The sequence below is a fragment of the Heptranchias perlo genome, unplaced genomic scaffold, assembly GCF_035084215.1.
Source record: "Heptranchias perlo isolate sHepPer1 unplaced genomic scaffold, sHepPer1.hap1 HAP1_SCAFFOLD_154, whole genome shotgun sequence".
Lineage (NCBI taxonomy): Eukaryota > Metazoa > Chordata > Chondrichthyes > Hexanchiformes > Hexanchidae > Heptranchias > Heptranchias perlo.
In genome coordinates, this window is record NW_027138796.1 from 709,530 (window position 1) to 728,831 (window position 19,302).

Below are 19,302 nucleotides of genomic sequence, written 5' to 3' on the forward strand. Positions count from 1 at the left end.
ATTAATCAGACCCCCATCCATCAGTCGCATCAATCAGACCCCACCTATCAGCCCCACATCTATTAGACGCCCATCAGTCAGACCCCCATCTATCAGTCTCTTATCTTCAGTGCCACATCTATCAGACTGGACAGTGTTTTAATGACTGAAGTTCTCTGACACCAGGACGGAGTTTGATTAACCCCCATTCTGGGTCCATTGATCCTCTTCTCACTTCAAACAGCTTCTTTTACACGGTGTTTCTCAATCCCTTGTCATGTATTTGTGGCTTTTAAATCGACACAATTACAAAATCATTCAAAAATATTTATTTTCTTAAATATAATTTGCAAGATAAATGTGAATTAAAGTTAAACTCTTTTTACTTTCTAAATGAATAAATCTTATTCTTCCTCCTCCGCCTTTCTGTCCAGCGAGGAAGAATCGACGGCCACCTCTTCGTAATCCTTCTCGAGTGAGGCCAGGTCCTCCCGTGCGTCCTGGAACTCCCCTTCCTCCAGCCCCTCCCCCACGTACCAGTGGACAAAGGCCCGCTTGGCGTACATCTTATCGAATTTGAGGTTGAGGCGGGTCCAAGCCAAGGCAATGGCGGTGGTGTTGCTCAGCATACAGAGGGCACGTTGCACCTTTGCCAGATCGCCCCCTGGCACCACCGTCGGGGGCTGGTAGTTGATGCCAACCTGTGGGGAAAAGAAAATTCTTTAGATTTCAGTTGCACAAAATAGGAGGTTCAAAATCAGAGCCGTTGGGAACCACTTAATTATCAGAAAGATAAATTTAAGAACCAGTTTGTGTCTTTTACTGTACAAAAACCTGACTCTGGTTATTCACTGGGCTCGTCTCCCAGTTTTACAGTTTCAGTTTCTGATGGAGGGTCCCTGTGTAATGAGGCTGGATTCAGGGATAATTCTTTTCTTCATTTCATCTTCTCCAATGAGGCCCTCCATTTTTCAGGATGCCTTTTCCTTGTTTAAGGCTGGACTTTTCCTGGAACATTCAGGGCTGCAATCCAGGATTAGAACTGAGACAATTCCACCTACAGCCTCAGAGGGAGCTCCTCTTTGGGCCAGGAATGGGGAGGGTCTGAAAGGAGGGACAGCTTTTGACCCAGACTGAACAGACGTATTGTTCACGTGGGATATCAGATTGTCAGAATCCATGTTTCCCCAGAGCCCCATGGATTGAGCACAAAACCCACACTTACCTTGAACCCGGTCGGGCACCAATCAACAAACTGGATCGAGCGCTTGGTTTTGATGGTGGCGATGGAGGCGTTGACATCCTTTGGCACGACATCTCCTCGGTACAGCATGCAGCACGCCATGTACTTGCCCTGGCGGGGGTCGCACTTCACCATCTGATTGGCTGGCTCAAAGCAGGCGTTGGTGATCTCTGCCACAGTTATTTGCTCGTGGTAAGCCTTCTCGGCCGAAATAAGGGGGGCATAGGTTGCCAGTGGGAAATGAATGCGGGGATAGGGGACCAGGTTGGTTTGGAACTCAGTCAGGTCCACATTGAGGGCACCGTCGAACCGTAGTGACGCCGTGATGGACGACACTATCTGTCCAACAAGACGGTTGAGATTGGTGTACGTTGGACGCTCAATGTCAAGGTTACGCCGACATATGTCGTAAATGGCCTCGTTGTCGACCATGAAGGCGCAGTCAGAGTGCTCGAGGGTGCAGTGGGTGACGAGCACGGAGTTGTACGGCTCGACCACCGCAGTGGAAATCTGCGGCGCAGGGTAAATGGCAAACTCCAGTTTGGATTTCTTGCCGTAGTCCACAGATAGTCTCTCCATCAGAAGGGATGTAAAACCCGAGCCGGTCCCACCCCCGAAACTGTGGAAAATGAGGAAACCCTGGAGTCCCGTGCACTGGTCAGCCTGTGGGCAAAGAAGGTACAAAACATTAAAAGGGAGCAGGAAATGGAATCTATCGTCAAAGGACAGTGAACACAGGACAGGAGCAAAGATACTGACCGTCCCTGGTGGGACAGGGCAGTGGGAGCTGGTGAGAAGGGGCAGTGGGAGATGGGGAGAAGGGAGAGTGGGAGATGGGGAGAAGGGGCAGTGGGAGATGGGGAGAAGGGAGATGGGGAGAAGGGAGAGTGGGACATGGGGAGAAGGGAGAGTGGGAGATGGGGAGAAGGGAGAGTGGGAGAAGGGAGAGTGGGAGAAGGGAGATGGGGAGAAGGGAGATGGGGAGAAGGGAGATGGGGAGAAGGCAGAATGGGAGATGGTGAGAATGGAGAGTAGGAGCTGGTGAGAATGGGGCGGCGGGAGATGGGGACAAGGGGCGGCGGGAGATGGGGACAAGGGGCGGCGGGAGATGGGGACAAGGGGCAGCGGGAGATGGGGAGAAGGGGCAGCGGGAGATGGGGACAAGGGGCGGCGGGAGATGGGGACAAGGGGCGGCGGGAGATGGGGACAAGGGGCGGCGGGAGATGGGGACAAGGGGCGGCGGGAGATGGGGACAAGGGGCGGCGGGAGATGGGGACAAGGGGCGGCGGGAGATGGGGACAAGGGGCGGCGGGAGATGGGGACAACGGGCGGCGGGAGATGGGGACAAGGGGCGGCGGGAGATGGGGACAAGGGGCAGTGGGAGATGGGGAGAAGGGGCAGTGGGAGATGGGGAGAAGGGGCAGTGGGAGATGGGGAGAAGGGGCAGTGGAAGCCTGGGGGAGAGAGTAATGAATTGGGGTGGAGGGAGTGCGGAACCAAGGGTGGAAGCACTGGGGGAGTTGGGAGAGTAATTGAGGTTGGGGGGGCAGGAAGAGTCAGGGAAGGGACCATCAGGCATCGAATATTGTAGGGTGCATGGGAAACCAAAATGGCCACTCAAAGGACTTGAACAAAGGCCGGCTCTATGTAAACAGGAAGAACACCGATCTTCCGAAGTTTGTGCGGCCAATTGGGAGAAATTCCAAGGAAATTCCCATCCACTTTTCAGCATTGTTATTGGCTGCTTTTTTCCTGAATGGGCAGTGGAAGGGACATCAATAAGTGATACTGGAGAGAATAAGCAGGATTTCTTTACTCGTGACACTTCGTCAGCTGTAAGATTTTAATTCTACCAGTTGTATTGGGCGGTGGGAGAGATGGTGGGAGGGGGCGGAGGGAGCGATGGCGGGACGGGGCGGAGGGAGCGATGGCGGGACGGGGCGGAGGGAGCGATGGCGGGACGGGGCGGAGGGAGCGATGGCGGGACGGGGCGGTGGGAGCGATGGCGGGACGGGGCGGTGGGAGAGATGGCGGGACGGGGCGGTGGGAGCGATGGCGGGACGGGGCGGTGGGAGCGACGGCGGGACGGGGCGGTGGGAGCGAAGGCGGGACGGGGCGGAGGGAGCGACGGCGGGACGGGGCGGAGGGAGCGATGGCGGGACGGGGCGGAGGGAGCGATGGCGGGACGGGGCGGAGGGAGCGATGGCGGGACGGGGCGGAGGGAGATGATGGGATTGGGCAGCGGGATCAGGCTGCGGGAGCCAGTACACAACCTACCAGCTTCCGTATTCGATCCAAGACCAGATCCACGATCTCCTTGCCGATGGAGCAGTGGCCCCGTGCGTAGTTATTGGCCGCATCCTCCTTGCCGGTGATGAGTTGCTCGGGGTGAAAGAGCTGTCGGTAGGTGCCGGTGCGGACCTCATCTGGGGGCAGGGAACGGAGAGTTAAAAACCTGAACACAAAACGTTCCAGGCACTTTGATACGAGTCCGGCCATACTTGAACGAGTTTAGTGAGAGCACTGACCACCTAACACATCAACAATCTCTCCCCTTACCGATCACAGTGGGCTCCAGATCTACAAACACGGCTCGGGGGATGTGCTTGCCCGCCCCCGTCTCACTGAAGAAGGTGTTGAAGGAGTCGTCCCCACCTCCGATGGTCTTGTCACTGGGCATCTGCCCATCTGGTTGGATCCCATGCTCCAGGCAATACAGCTCCCAGCAAGCATTGCCGATCTGCACACCTGCCTGGCCAGCGTGGATTGAAAGACACTCACGCTAAAGAGTGGAGAACACAGGATTATTTACACAGGTAGGAGGACAATGCCTTATACAGTCAGTGGAGGTGGAAGGGAGAAGGGTGTGTGGATCCCTTCTCTCTCCCAGTGGATCCCACTCTCCCAGTGGATCCCACTCTCCTCGAATCCTTAATTCCCTGTGGATCTCCCTGTCACTCCTTGTGGATCCCTTTGCCTGTGAATTCCAGCTGTCATTCCCTGTGGATATCCCTCTCCCTGTGGATTCCCACTGTCTTCCTGTGGATTCCCATTCTTCATGCAGATCCTCTGTCCCTGTGGATTCCTATTTTCCCTGCAGATCCTTTCTTCCTGTGGATTCTTGCTCATCTTATGGATTCCTACCATACCAGTGGATTAACTCTCTCTCTCCCTGCATGTATTCCTACTCTCCCTGTGGATTCCTGCTCTGTCCCTGTGGATCACCCCTCACTCTCCCTGTGGGTGCCCTTCTTGTTGATTATCCATCTCCCTGTCGATCTCCCTTCTCCCACTGGGTCTCTTCTCTCTTCCTTTGGGTCCTACTCTCTCTGTAGAATTCTCTCTCCTCTGGATGCCCCTTCTCTCCCCCTGTTGATTAGCACTCTCTCCCCGTGGACCATCCCTCTTTCCCTGGGGATCCCCATCTCTCCGTGTGGATTGTTCTTCTCTCCATGTGAATACTTCTCTCCCTGTGGGCCCCTTCCACTCAGTCTGAGTGGATGCTTTCTCTCTCCCAGTAGTTCCCCTCTCCCTGTAGATTGCCCCTCCACTTGTCGATTCCCCACTTCCTGTTGATTTCCCTTTACACGTGGATTTCCTCTCTCCCTACAGATTCCCCTTCTACCAGCAGATCTCCTGTATCCCTGTGGACCCCTGTTTTCCTCTAGAAACCACCCCCTCGCTCCCTGTGGAATCCCATTCTTACTGCAGAGCCTCTTTATGTGGAATCCCTCTCTCCCCATGGATTCCAACACTGCCCGTGGATTCCCCATGTCTCCCTGTCGATTACCCCTCACTCTCCTTGTGGAGCCCCCGCACTCCAGGTCGATGAGCCTTCTCCCTGTGGATCTTACCTCCCTATGGATCTCATCTCTCCCTTTGGGTCACTTCTCATTGTAGAACTCTCTCAGTGGATCCCTCTCTACCTATGGATTTCTTTGGATCCCTTCTCTGTGGATCCCTCTCTCAGGATCCCTCCTCTCTCCCTGGGGATTCGCGCTCGCTCCCGCAGGTCACCTCCTCTCCATGCCGATTGACCAATCCCCTATGGAAACCCCCTCTCTCCGAGACTCCCGCTCCCCTTGTGGATACTTATCTCCCTGTGGATTTATTCCCTCCCTGTGAATCGCTCTCTCCCAGTGGATCCCTCTCTCCCTGTGACTCCCTCTGTCCCAGGAGATCCCTCTCTCCCTGTGACTCCCTCTCTCCCAGTAGATCCCTCTCTCCCTGTGAATTCCTTTCTCCCAATGGATCCCTCTCTCCCAGTGGATCCCACTCTCCCTGTGGATCCCTCTCTCCCAGGAGATTCCTCTCTCCCAGTAGACCCCTATCTCCCTGTGAATTCCTTTCACCCAGTTGATCCCTCTCCCTGTGAAATCCTCTCTCCCAGTAGATCCCACTCTCCCAGTGGATCCCTCTCTTCCTATGGATCTCACTCTCCCTGTGAATCCCTCTCTCGCAGTGGACCCCTCTCTTTCTATGGATCCCACTCTCCCAGTACATATCTCTCTCCCTGTGAATTCCTTTCACCCAGTAGATCCCACTCTCCCTGTGGATCCACTCTCCCAGTGGATCCCACTCTCCCTGTGGATCCCTCTCTCCCAGTAGATCCCACTCTCCCTGTGAATCCCTCTCTCCCAGTAGATCCCACTCTCCCTGTGAATCCCTCTCTCCCAGTGGATCCCCCTCTCCCTGTGAATCCCTCTCTCCCAGTGGATCCCTCTCTCCCTGTGAATTCCTCTTTCCCAGTAGATCCCACTCTCCCTGTGAATCCCTCTCTCCCAGTGGATCCCTCTCTCCCTGTGAATTCCTCTCTCCTAGTAGATCCCACTCTCCCTGTGGATCCACTCTCCCAGTAGATCCCACTCTCCCTGTGAATCCCTCTCTCCCAGTAGATCCCCCTCTCCCTGTGGATCCCTCTCTCCCATTGGATCCCACTCTCCCTGTGAATCCCTCTCTCCCAGTGGATCCCCCTCTCCCTGTGGATCCCTCTGTCTCGGTGGAACACCCTCGCTCTGTACATTGCCCAGTGAGCTCTCACCATAATCTCCTCCTATTCTCGCAGCTCTTGAGAATGTGCCTCGTGCTGCCGCTCCCGCTATTTATACCCCGCCCGATAGAACCCTCCTATTCAGCAAATCGGGCTCTGATTGGTCTGTGAGAACAATGACCTATTGTTGCTTTGTTAAACGTAGCGACGTTGCTCAGTGCTGATTGGTTCATTGTGTAAAAGGCGGAACCAAGAATTCGCAACATTCTGTTATGGGAGGAGCGCCAGGGAACAAGAGAATTCCCCTTACCCCCAGACCCCATCAATCAGACCCCCAACCCCCAGACCCCATCAATCAGACCCCCAACCCCCAGACCCCATCAATCAGACCCCCAACCCCCAGACCCCATCAATCAGACCCCCAACCCCCAGACCCCATCAATCAGACCCCCAACCCCCAGACCCCATCAATCAGACCCCCAACCCCCAGACCCCATCAATCAGACCCCCAACCCCCAGACCCCATCAATCAGACCCCCAACCCCCAGACCCCATCAATCAGACCCCCAACCCCCAGACCCCATCAATCAGACCCCCAACCCCCAGACCCCATCAATCAGACCCCCAACCCCCAGACCCCATCAATCAGACCCCCAACCCCCAGACCCCATCAATCAGACCCCCAACCCCCAGACCCCATCAATCAGACCCGCAACCCCCAGACCCCATCAATCAGACCCCCAACCCCCAGACCCCATCAATCAGACCCCCAACCCCCAGACCCCATCAATCAGACCCCCAACCCCCAGACCCCATCAATCAGACCCCCAACCCCCAGACCCCATCAATCAGACCCCCAACCCCCAGACCCCATCAATCAGACCCCCAACCCCCAGACCCCATCAATCAGACCCCCAACCCCCAGACCCCATCAATCAGACCCCCAACCCCCAGACCCCATCAATCAGACCCCCAACCCCCAGACCCCATCAATCAGACCCCCAACCCCCAGACCCCATCAATCAGACCCCCAACCCCCAGACCCCATCAATCAGACCCCCAACCCCCAGACCCCATCAATCAGACCCGCAACCCCCAGACCCCATCAATCAGACCCCCAACCCCCAGACCCCATCAATCAGACCCCCAACCCCCAGACCCCATCAATCAGACCCCCAACCCCCAGACCCCATCAATCAGACCTCCAACCCCCAGACCCCATCAATCAGACCCCCAACCCCCAGACCCCATCAATCAGACCCCCAACCCCCAGACCCCATCAATCAGACCTCCAACCCCCAGACCCCATCAATCAGACCCCCAACCCCCAGACCCCATCAATCAGACCCCCAACCCCCAGACCCCATCAATCAGACCCCCAGCCCCCCGACCCCATCAATCAGACCCCCAACCCTCAGACCCCCAACCCCCAGACCCCATCAATCAGACCCCCAACCCTCAGACCCAATCAATCAGACCCCCAACCCCCAGACCCCATCAATCAGACCCCCAACCCCCAGACACCATCAATCAGACCCCCAACCCCCAGACCCCATCAATCAAACCCCCAACCCCCAGACCCCATCAATCAGACCCCAACCCCCAGACCCCATCAATCAGATCCCCAGGCCCAGACCCCATTAATCAGACCCTCAACCCTCAGACCCCATCAATCAGACCCGCAACTCCCAGACCGCATCAATCAGACCCCCAACCCTCAGACCCCATCAATCAGACCCCCAACCCCCAGACCCCATCAATCAGACCCCCAACCCTCAGACCCCCATCCCCCAGACCACATCAATCAGACCCCCGACCCTGTGACCCCATCAATCAGATCCTCAACCATCAAACCTCGATCAATCAGTTCCCCCTCAACCAGATCGCCATCAATCAGATGCAATCAAACAGATCTCATCATTGGGATCCCATCAATCAGACTCCCATCGATCAGACTCCCAACTATCAGTCTCCATCAATCAGACCCCCAACCCTCAGACCCCATCAATCAGACCCCCAACACTCAGACCCCCAACCCCCAGACCCCATCAATCGGACCCTCAACCCTCAGACCACATCAATCAGACCCCCAACCCCCAGAACCCATCAATCAGACCCCCAACCCACGGACCCCATCAATCAGACCCCCCGATCCCATCAATTAGACCCCCAACCACCAGACCCCATCAATCAGACCCCCAACCTGAGACCCCATCAATCAGCCCCCCAGCCCCCCGACCCCATCAATCAGACCCCCAACCCTCAGACCCCCAACCCCCAGACCCCATCAATCAGACCCCCAACCCTCAGACAGACCCAATCAATCAGACCCCATCAATCAGACCCCCAACGCCCAGACCCCATCACTCAAACCCCCAAACCCCAGACCCCATCAATCAGACCCCCAACGCCCAGACCCCATCAATCAGACCCACAACCCCCAGACCCCATCAATCAGACCACCAACCTGAGACCCCATCAATCAGATACCCAGGCCCAGACCCCATTAATCAGACCCTCAACCCTCAGACCCCATCAATCAGACCCGCAACTCCCAGACCGCATCAATCAGACCCCCAACCCTCAGACCCCATCAATCAGACCCCCAACACTCAGACCCCCAACCCCCAGACCCCATCAATCAGACCCCCAACCCCCAGACCCCATCAATCAGACCCCCAACCCCCAGACCCCATCAATCAGACCCCCAACCCCCAGACCCCATCAATCAGACCCCCAACCCCCAGACCCCATCAATCAGACCCCCAACCCCCAGACCCCATCAATCAGACCCCCAACCCCCAGACCCCATCAATCAGACCCCCAACCCCCAGACCCAATCAATCAGACCCCCAACCCCCAGACCCCATCAATCAGACCCCCAACCCCCAGACTCCATCAATCAGACCCCCAACCCCCAGACCCCATCAATCAGACCCCCAACCACCAGACCCCATCAATCAGACCCCCAACCTGAGACCCCATCAATCAGACCCCCAGCCCCCCGACCCCATCAATCAGACCCCCAACCCTCAGACCCCCAACCCCCAGACCCCATCAATCAGACCGCCAACCCCCAGACCCCATCAATCAGACCCCCAACCCCCAGACCCCATCAATCAGATCCCCAACGCCCAGACCCCATCAATCAGACCCCAACCCCCAGACCCCATCAATCAGATCCCCAGGCCCAGACCCCATTAATCAGACCCTCAACCCTCAGACCCCATCAATCAGACCCGCAACTCCCAGACCGCATCAATCAGACCCCCAACCCTCAGACCCCATCAATCAGACTCCCAACTATCAGTCCCCATCAATCAGACCCCCAACCCTCAGACCCCCATCCCCCAGACCACATCAATCAGACCCCCGACCCTCAGACCCCATCAATCAGATCCTCAACCATCAAACCTCGATCAATCAGTTCCCCCTCAACCAGATCGCCATCAATCAGATGCAATCAAACAGATCTCATCATTGGGATCCCATCAATCAGACTCCCATCGATCAGACTCCCAACTATCAGTCCCCATCAATCAGACCCCCAACCCTCAGACCCCATCAATCAGACCCCCAACACTCAGACCCCCAACCCCCAGACCCCACCAATCAGACCCCCAACACACAGACCCCATCAATCAGACTCCCAACCCCCAGACCCCATCAATCGGACCCTCAACCCTCAGACCACATCAATCAGACCCCCAACCCCCAGAACCCATCAATCAGACCCCCAACCCACGGACCCCATCAATCAGACCCCCCGACCCCATCAATTAGACCCCCAACCACCAGACCCCATCAATCAGACCCCCAACCTGAGACCCTATCAATCAGACCCCCAGCCCCCCGACCCCATCAATCAGACCCCCAACCCTCAGACCCCCAACCCCCAGACCCCATCAATCAGACCCCCAACCCTCAGACCCAATCAATCAGACCCCCAACCCCCAGACCCCATCAATCAGACCCCCAACGCCCAGACCCCATCACTCAAACCCCCAAACCCCAGACCCCATCAATCAGACCCCCAACGCCCAGACCCCATCAATCAGACCCACAACCCCCAGACCCCATCAATCAGACCATTCAGACCACCAACCTGAGACCCCATCAATCAGATTCCCAGGCCCAGACCCCATTAATCAGACCCCAACCCCCAGACCCCATCAATCAGACCCCCAACCCCCAGACCCCATCAATCAGACCCCCAACCCTCAGACCCCATCAATCAGATCCTCAACCATCAAACCTCGATCAATCAGTTCCCCTCAACCAGATCGCCATCAATCAGATGCAATCAAACAGATCTCATCATTGGGATCCCATCAATCAGACTCCCATCGATCAGACTCCCAACTATCAGTCCCCATCAATCAGACCCGAATCAACCAGTCCCCAACAATCAGACCACATCAATCAGACCCCCATCAAACAGAACCCATCAAACAGACCCCGTCAATCAAACGACATCAATCAGACCCCCATCAATCAGACCCCCATCAATCAGACCCCAACCCGCAGACTCCATCAATCAGACCCCCAACCCCCAGACCCCATCAATCAGACCCCCATCAATCAGACACCCAACCCGCAGACTCCATCAATCAGACCCCCAACCCCCAGACCCCATCAATCAGACCCCCAACCCCCAGACCCCATCAATCAGACCCCCAAACCCCATCAATAAGACCCCCAACCCCCAGACCCTATCAATCAGACCCCCAACGCCCAGACCCCATCAATCAGACCCCCAACCCCCAGACCCCATCAATCAGACACCCAACCCCCAGACCCCATCAATCAGACCCCCAACCCCCATCAATAAGACCCCCAACCCCCAGACCCTATCAATCAGACCCCCAACGCCCAGACCCCATCAATCAGACCCCCAACCCCCAGACCCCATCAATCAGACCCCCAACGCCCAGACCCCATCAATCAGACCCACAACCCCCAGACCCCATCAATCAGACCCCCAACCCCCAGACCCCATCAATCAGACCCCCAACCCTCAGACCCCATCAATCAGACCCCCAACCCCCAGACCCCATCAATCAGATCCCCAACTCCCAGAACCCATCAATCAGAGCCCCAACCCCCAGACCCCATCAATCAAAAGCCCAGACCCCATCAATCAGAACCCCAACCCCCAGACCCCATCAATCAGACCCCCAACCCCCACATCCCATCAATCAGACCCCCAACCCCCAGACCCCATCAATCAGACCCGCAACCCCCAGACCCCATCAATCAGACCCGCAACCCCCAGACCCCACCAATCAGACCCCCAAACACCAGACCCCATCAATCAGACCCCCCAACCCTCAGACCCCATCAATCAGACCCTCAACCCCCAGACCCCATCAATCAGACCCCCCACAATCCGACCCCAACAATCAGACCCCCAACCCCCAGCCCCCATCATTCAGATCCCCAACACCCAGACCCCATCAATCAGACCCCCAACCCCCAGACCCCACCAATCAGACCCCAACGCACAGACCCCATCAATCAGACCCCCAACCCCCAGACCCCATCAATCAGACCCCCCACAATCCGACCCCAACAATCAGACCCCCAACCCCCAGGCCCCATCAATCAGACCCCCAACACCCAGACCCCATCAATCAGACCCCCAACCCCCAGACCCCATCAATCAGACCCCCAACCCCCATTCCCCATCAATCAGACCCCCAACCCCCAGACCCCATCAATCAGACCCTCAACCCCAGACCCCATCAATCAGACCCACAACCCCCAGACCCCATCAATCAGAACCCAACCCTCAGACCCCATTAATCAGACCCCGAACTATCAGACCCCATCAATCAGACCCCAACCCTCAGACCCCATCAATCAGACCCCCAACCCCAGACCCCATCAATCAGACCCCAACCCCCAGACCCCATCAATCAGACCCTCAACCATCAGATCCCATCAATCAGACCCCCAACCATCATACCCCATCCATCAGACCCCCAACCTCAGACCCCATCAATCAGACCCCTAACCCTCAGACCCCATCAATCAGACCCCCAAACCCCAGACCCCATCAATCAGACCCCCCACAATCAGACCCCATCAATCAGACCCCCAACCTCAACCCCATCAATCAGACCCTCAACCCCCAGACCCCATCAATCAGACCCCCCACAATCCGACCCCAACAATCAGACCCCCAACCCCCAGACCCCATCAATCAGACCCCAACCCTCAGACGGTGTGAGGACAACACAGTGTGCTGAGAGTTCGGTACGTGTGGGAGTCGAAGGGTTAATCTCCTTAAATCTAGTGCATATTGCTTCAACTGTTTAGGTCAATTTAAAAGTTTAAATTTCTAAGTTTCTGTCAGGCTTCAGCAGAGAGCTGCTGTCGCAAGTTAATTGGTTAGCTAGATTCAATTGGTCCCTGAAGGTGGGGCAGGCCTGACTCATCTGAGTCTCAACTGTAGAAATACAGGGGCCTGTCAGTGCGGACAGCACGGTGTGAGGACAACACAGTGTGCTGAGAGTTCGGTACGTGTGGGAGTTTGGTGAAGTGGGGGAAGGAGGTGCTGCTTTGCCTTGCTTTTCCTGCAGAGCGGTAGTGGACCTGAGAGCGGTGAGCGGCGGTAAAGAGCGAGACCAGAGCGGGGATAAAAACAGCGCGGAGAGAGCAAGAGTTCAGTCGGTGAGCGGCGGGAGAGAGCGAGACCAGAGCGGGGATAAAAACAGCGCGGAGAGAGCAAGAGTTCAGTCGGTGAGCGGCGGTAAAGAGCGAGACCAGAGCGGGGATAAAAACAGCGCGGAGAGAGCAAGAGTTCAGTCGGTGAGCGGCGGGAGAGAGCGAGACCAGAGCGGAGATATAAACAGCGCGGAGAGAGCGAGACCAGAGCTTACTCTGAGAGCGAGACTCTGAGACCAGCGGCAGTTCGGGGTGACGTCACCAGTCAGAAAGTGACGCGGCACAGGGGAGGCAGCTGATTGGTGAGTAGGTTCAGGTGAGTATTTCTACCATTTTACTGTAAGTAAAGTAATAAGAAAGGGAAGATCTGCAGGTTTTATAGCAGATAGTGTTTTTTTTTAGTGAACCTAGGTCCCTAGTATAGTTAACATTTTCTAATTTCAACGTAATTTAAAAGGGGTAACTCAGCTGAGGCAAGTCATGGCAGCAGACCTCGCACCCGTGATATGCTCCTCCTGCAAGATGTGGGAAGTCATGGACACTACCAGTGTCCCTGCCGACCATGTGTGCGGGAAGTGTGTCCACCTGCAGCTACTGACCGATCGTATCTCGGAGCTGGAGCTGCGGGTGGACTCACTGTGGAGCATCCGCGATGCAGAGAAACTCGTGGATAGCACGTTTAGCGAGTTGGTCACACCGCAGGTAAAGGGTATACAGGCAGGAAGTGAATGGGTGACCACCAGGAAGAGTAAGAGATGCAGGCAGGTAGTGCAGGGGTCCCCTGTGGCCATCCCCCTCTCAAACAGATATGCCACTTTGGATGCTGTTGGGGGGGATGACTTATCAGGGGAAGGCAGCAGCAGCCAACCTCCTGGCACCACGGGTAGCTCTGCTGCACAGGCTGGGAGGAAAAAGAGTGGCAGAGCTATAGTGATAGGGGACTCAATTGTAAGGGGAATAGACAGGCGTTTCTGCGGCCGCAACCGAGACTCCAGGATGGTGTGTTGCCTCCCTGGTGCAAGGATCAAGGATGTCTCGGAGCGGCTACAGAACTCAAGGGGACTCAAGGCGGATAAATCCCCTGGACCTGATGGCTTCCATCCTAGGGTCTTGAGGGAGTACAAAGAAGGTTCACTCGGTTAATCCCGGGGATGAGGGGGCGGACATATGAGGAGAGGTTGAGTAGATTGGGACTCTACTCATTGGAGTTCAGAAGAATGAGAGGCGATCTTATTGAAACATATAAGATTGTGAAGGGTCTTGATCGGGTGGATGCAGTAAGGATGTTCCCAAAGATGGGTGAAACTAGAACTAGGGGGCATAATCTTAGAATAAGGGGCTGCTCTTTCAAAACTGAGATGAGGAGAAACTTCTTCACTCAGAGGGTGGTAGGTCTGTGGAATTTGCTGCCCCAGGAAGCTGTGGAAGCTACATCATTAGATAAATTTAAAACAGAAATAGACAGTTTCCTAGAAGTAAAGCAAATTAGGGGTTATGGGGAGCGGGCAGGAAATTGGACATGAAGCTGAGTTCGGATCGGTCAATGCCCTGTGGGTGGCGGAGAGGGCCCAGGGGCTATGTGGCCGGGTCCTGCTCCGACTTCTTGTGTTCTTTAGATTTGTGGTTGGGATCAGATCAGCCATGATCTTATTGAATGGCGGAGCAGGCTCGAGGGGCCGATTGGCCGACTCCTGCTCCAATTTCTTATGTTCTTATGTTCTTATGTTCTGAGAACCCCATCAATCAGACCCGAACCAGCAGACCCCATCAATTGGACTACCATCAATCAGTCCCCATCAATCAGTCCCCATCAATCAGTCCCCATTAATCAGACCCCCAATCATCAGAACCCCATCAATCAGATCCCCATAAATCAGACCCCCATCAATCAGACCCCATCAATCAGACTGCCAACCTGAGACCCCAGTAATGCGACTCCCAGCCATCAGACCCTATCAATCAGACCCCCAAACTCAGAGACATCAATCCGACCCCCAACCTCAGAGCCCATCAATCGGACCCTAACTTCAGACCCCCATCAATCAAACCCCCAACCTCCGACCCCATCAATCAGACCCCCAACCCCCAGACCCCATCAATCAGACCCGCAACCCCCAGACCCCATCAATCTGACCCCCAACCCCCAGACCCCATCAATGAGACCCCCAACACACAGACCCCATCAATCAGACCCCCAACCCCCAGACCCCACCAATCAGACACCCAACACACAGACCCCATCAATCAGACCCCCAACCCCCAGGCCCCATCAATCAGACCCCCAACACCGAGACCCCATCAATCAGACCCCCAACCCCCAGACCCCATCAATCAGACCCCCAACCCTCAGACCCCATCAATCAGACCCCCAACCCCCAGACCCCATCAATCAGACCCCCAACCCCCAGACCCCATCAATCAGACCCCCAACCCCCATTCCCCATCAATCAGACCCACAACCCTCAGACCACATCAATCAGACCCCCAACCCCCAGACCCCATCAATCAGACCCCCAAACACCAGACCCCATCAATCAGACCCCCCAACCCTCAGACCCCATCAATCAGGCCCCACACCCTCAGACCCCATCAATCAGACCCATAACCCTCAGACCCCATCAATCAGACCCCCAGCCCTCAGACCCCATCAATCACACCCCCAACCCTCAGACCCCATCAATCAGACCCCCAACCCTCAGACCCCATCAATCAGAACCCCAGCCCTCAGACCCCAAACCCTCAGATACCCATCAATCACACCCCCAACCCTCAGACCCCGATCAATCAGACCCCCAAACCTCAGACCCCCAGACCCCAACAATCAGACTCCCAAACCTCAGACCCCATCAATCAGACCCCCAACCCCCAGACCCCATCAATCAGACCGCCAACACTCAGACCCCCAACCCCCAGACCACATCAATCAGACCCCCAACCCCCAGAACCCATCAATCAGACCCCCAACCCACGGACCCCATCAATCAGACCCCCCGATCCCATCAATTAGACCCCCAACCACCAGACCCCATCAATCAGACCCCCAACCTGAGACCCCATCAATCAGCCCCCCAGCCCCCCGACCCCATCAATCAGACCCCCAACCCTCAGACCCCCAACCCCCAGACCCCATCAATCAGACCCCCAACCCTCAGACAGACCCAATCAATCAGACCCCATCAATCAGACCCCCAACGCCCAGACCCCATCACTCAAACCCCCAAACCCCAGACCCCATCAATCAGACCCCCAACGCCCAGACCCCATCAATCAGACCCACAACCCCCAGACCCCATCAATCAGACCACCAACCTGAGACCCCATCAATCAGATACCCAGGCCCAGACCCCATTAATCAGACCCTCAACCCTCAGACCCCATCAATCAGACCCGCAACTCCCAGACCGCATCAATCAGACCCCCAACCCTCAGACCCCATCAATCAGACCCCCAACACTCAGACCCCCAACCCCCAGACCCCATCAATCAGACCCCCAACCCCCAGACCCCATCAATCAGACCCCCAACCCCCAGACCCCATCAATCAGACCCCCAACCCCCAGACCCCATCAATCAGACCCCCAACCCCCAGACCCCATCAATCAGACCCCCAACCCCCAGACCCCATCAATCAGACCCCCAACCCCCAGACCCCATCAATCAGACCCCCAACCCCCAGACCCAATCAATCAGACCCCCAACCCCCAGACCCCATCAATCAGACCCCCAACCCCCAGACTCCATCAATCAGACCCCCAACCCCCAGACCCCATCAATCAGACCCCCAACCACCAGACCCCATCAATCAGACCCCCAACCTGAGACCCCATCAATCAGACCCCCCAGCCCCCCGACCCCATCAATCAGACCCCCAACCCTCAGACCCCCAACCCCCAGACCCCATCAATCAGACCGCCAACCCCCAGACCCCATCAATCAGACCCCCAACCCCCAGACCCCATCAATCAGATCCCCAACGCCCAGACCCCATCAATCAGACCCCAACCCCCAGACCCCATCAATCAGATCCCCAGGCCCAGACCCCATTAATCAGACCCTCAACCCTCAGACCCCATCAATCAGACCCGCAACTCCCAGACCGCATCAATCAGACCCCCAACCCTCAGACCCCATCAATCAGACTCCCAACTATCAGTCCCCATCAATCAGACCCCCAACCCTCAGACCCCCATCCCCCAGACCACATCAATCAGACCCCCGACCCTCAGACCCCATCAATCAGATCCTCAACCATCAAACCTCGATCAATCAGTTCCCCCTCAACCAGATCGCCATCAATCAGATGCAATCAAACAGATCTCATCATTGGGATCCCATCAATCAGACTCCCATCGATCAGACTCCCAACTATCAGTCCCCATCAATCAGACCCCCAACCCTCAGACCCCATCAATCAGACCCCCAACACTCAGACCCCCAACCCCCAGACCCCACCAATCAGACCCCCAACACACAGACCCCATCAATCAGACTCCCAACCCCCAGACCCCATCAATCGGACCCTCAACCCTCAGACCACATCAATCAGACCCCCAACCCCCAGAACCCATCAATCAGACCCCCAACCCACGGACCCCATCAATCAGACCCCCCGACCCCATCAATTAGACCCCCAACCACCAGACCCCATCAATCAGACCCCCAACCTGAGACCCTATCAATCAGACCCCCAGCCCCCCGACCCCATCAATCAGACCCCCAACCCTCAGACCCCCAACCCCCAGACCCCATCAATCAGACCCCCAACCCTCAGACCCAATCAATCAGACCCCCAACCCCCAGACCCCATCAATCAGACCCCCAACGCCCAGACCCCATCACTCAAACCCCCAAACCCCAGACCCCATCAATCAGACCCCCAACGCCCAGACCCCATCAATCAGACCCACAACCCCCAGACCCCATCAATCAGACCACCAACCTGAGACCCCATCAATCAGATTCCCAGGCCCAGACCCCATTAATCAGACCCCCAACCCCCAGACCCCATCAATCAGACCCCCAACCCCCAGACCCCATCAATCAGACCCCCAACCCTCAGACCCCATCAATCAGATCCTCAACCATCAAACCTCGATCAATCAGTTCCCCCTCAACCAGATCGCCATCAATCAGATGCAATCAAACAGATCTCATCATTGGGATCCCATCAATCAGACTCCCATCGATCAGACTCCCAACTATCAGTCCCCATCAATCAGACCCGAATCAACCAGTCCCCAACAATCAGACCACATCAATCAGACCCCCATCAAACAGAACCCATCAAACAGACCCCGTCAATCAAACGACATCAATCAGACCCCCATCAATCAGACCCCCATCAATCAGACCCCCAACCCGCAGACTCCATCAATCAGACCCCCAACCCCCAGACCCCATCAATCAGACCCCCATCAATCAGACACCCAACCCGCAGACTCCATCAATCAGACCCCCAACCCCCAGACCCCATCAATCAGACCCCCAACCCCCAGACCCCATCAATCAGACCCCCAAACCCCATCAATAAGACCCCCAACCCCCAGACCCTATCAATCAGACCCCCAACGCCCAGACCCCATCAATCAGACCCCCAACCCCCAGACCCCATCAATCAGACACCCAACCCCCAGACCCCATCAATCAGACCCCCAACCCCCATCAATAAGACCCCCAACCCCCAGACCCTATCAATCAGACCCCCAACGCCCAGACCCCATCAATCAGACCCCCAACCCCCAGACCCCATCAATCAGACCCCCAACGCCCAGACCCCATCAATCAGACCCACAACCCCCAGACCCCATCAATCAGACCCCCAACCCCCAGACCCCATCAATCAGACCCCCAACCCTCAGACCCCATCAATCAGACCCCCAACCCCCAGACCCCATCAATCAGATCCCCAACTCCCAGAACCCATCAATCAGAGCCCCAACCCCCAGACTCCATCAATCAAAAGCCCAGACCCCATCAATCAGAACCCCAACCCCCAGACCCCATCAATCAGACCCCCAACCCCCACATCCCATCAATCAGACCCCCAACCCCCAGACCCCATCAATCAGACCCGCAACCCCCAGACCCCATCAATCAGACCCGCAACCCCCAGACCCCACCAATCAGACCCCCAAACACCAGACCCCATCAATCAGACCCCCCAACCCTCAGACCCCATCAATCAGACCCTCAACCCCCAGACCCCATCAATCAGACCCCCCACAATCCGACCCCAACAATCAGACCCCCAACCCCCAGCCCCCATCATTCAGATCCCCAACACCCAGACCCCATCAATCAGACCCCCAACCCCCAGACCCCACCAATCAGACCCCCAACGCACAGACCCCATCAATCAGACCCCCAACCCCCAGACCCCATCAATCAGACCCCCCACAATCCGACCCCAACAATCAGACCC

The 19,302-nt window shown here is 56.4% G+C and overlaps 1 protein-coding gene across 1 annotated transcript; it reads right to left on the reverse strand.

Moving 5' to 3' along the window:
* Positions 1 to 360: 360 nt before the first annotated feature.
* On the reverse strand, positions 361 to 3,917 carry LOC137309219 (tubulin alpha-1 chain-like). The gene is made up of 4 exons (XM_067977480.1): positions 3,782 to 3,917; positions 3,500 to 3,648; positions 1,205 to 1,885; positions 361 to 680 (listed from the first exon to the last, which is right to left on the reverse strand). The coding sequence occupies exons 1-4, from the start codon at positions 3,900 to 3,902 to the stop codon at positions 384 to 386; spliced, it is 1,248 nt and encodes a 415-aa protein (XP_067833581.1). The 5' UTR covers positions 3,903 to 3,917; the 3' UTR covers positions 361 to 383.
* Positions 3,918 to 19,302: the final 15,385 nt, after the last annotated feature.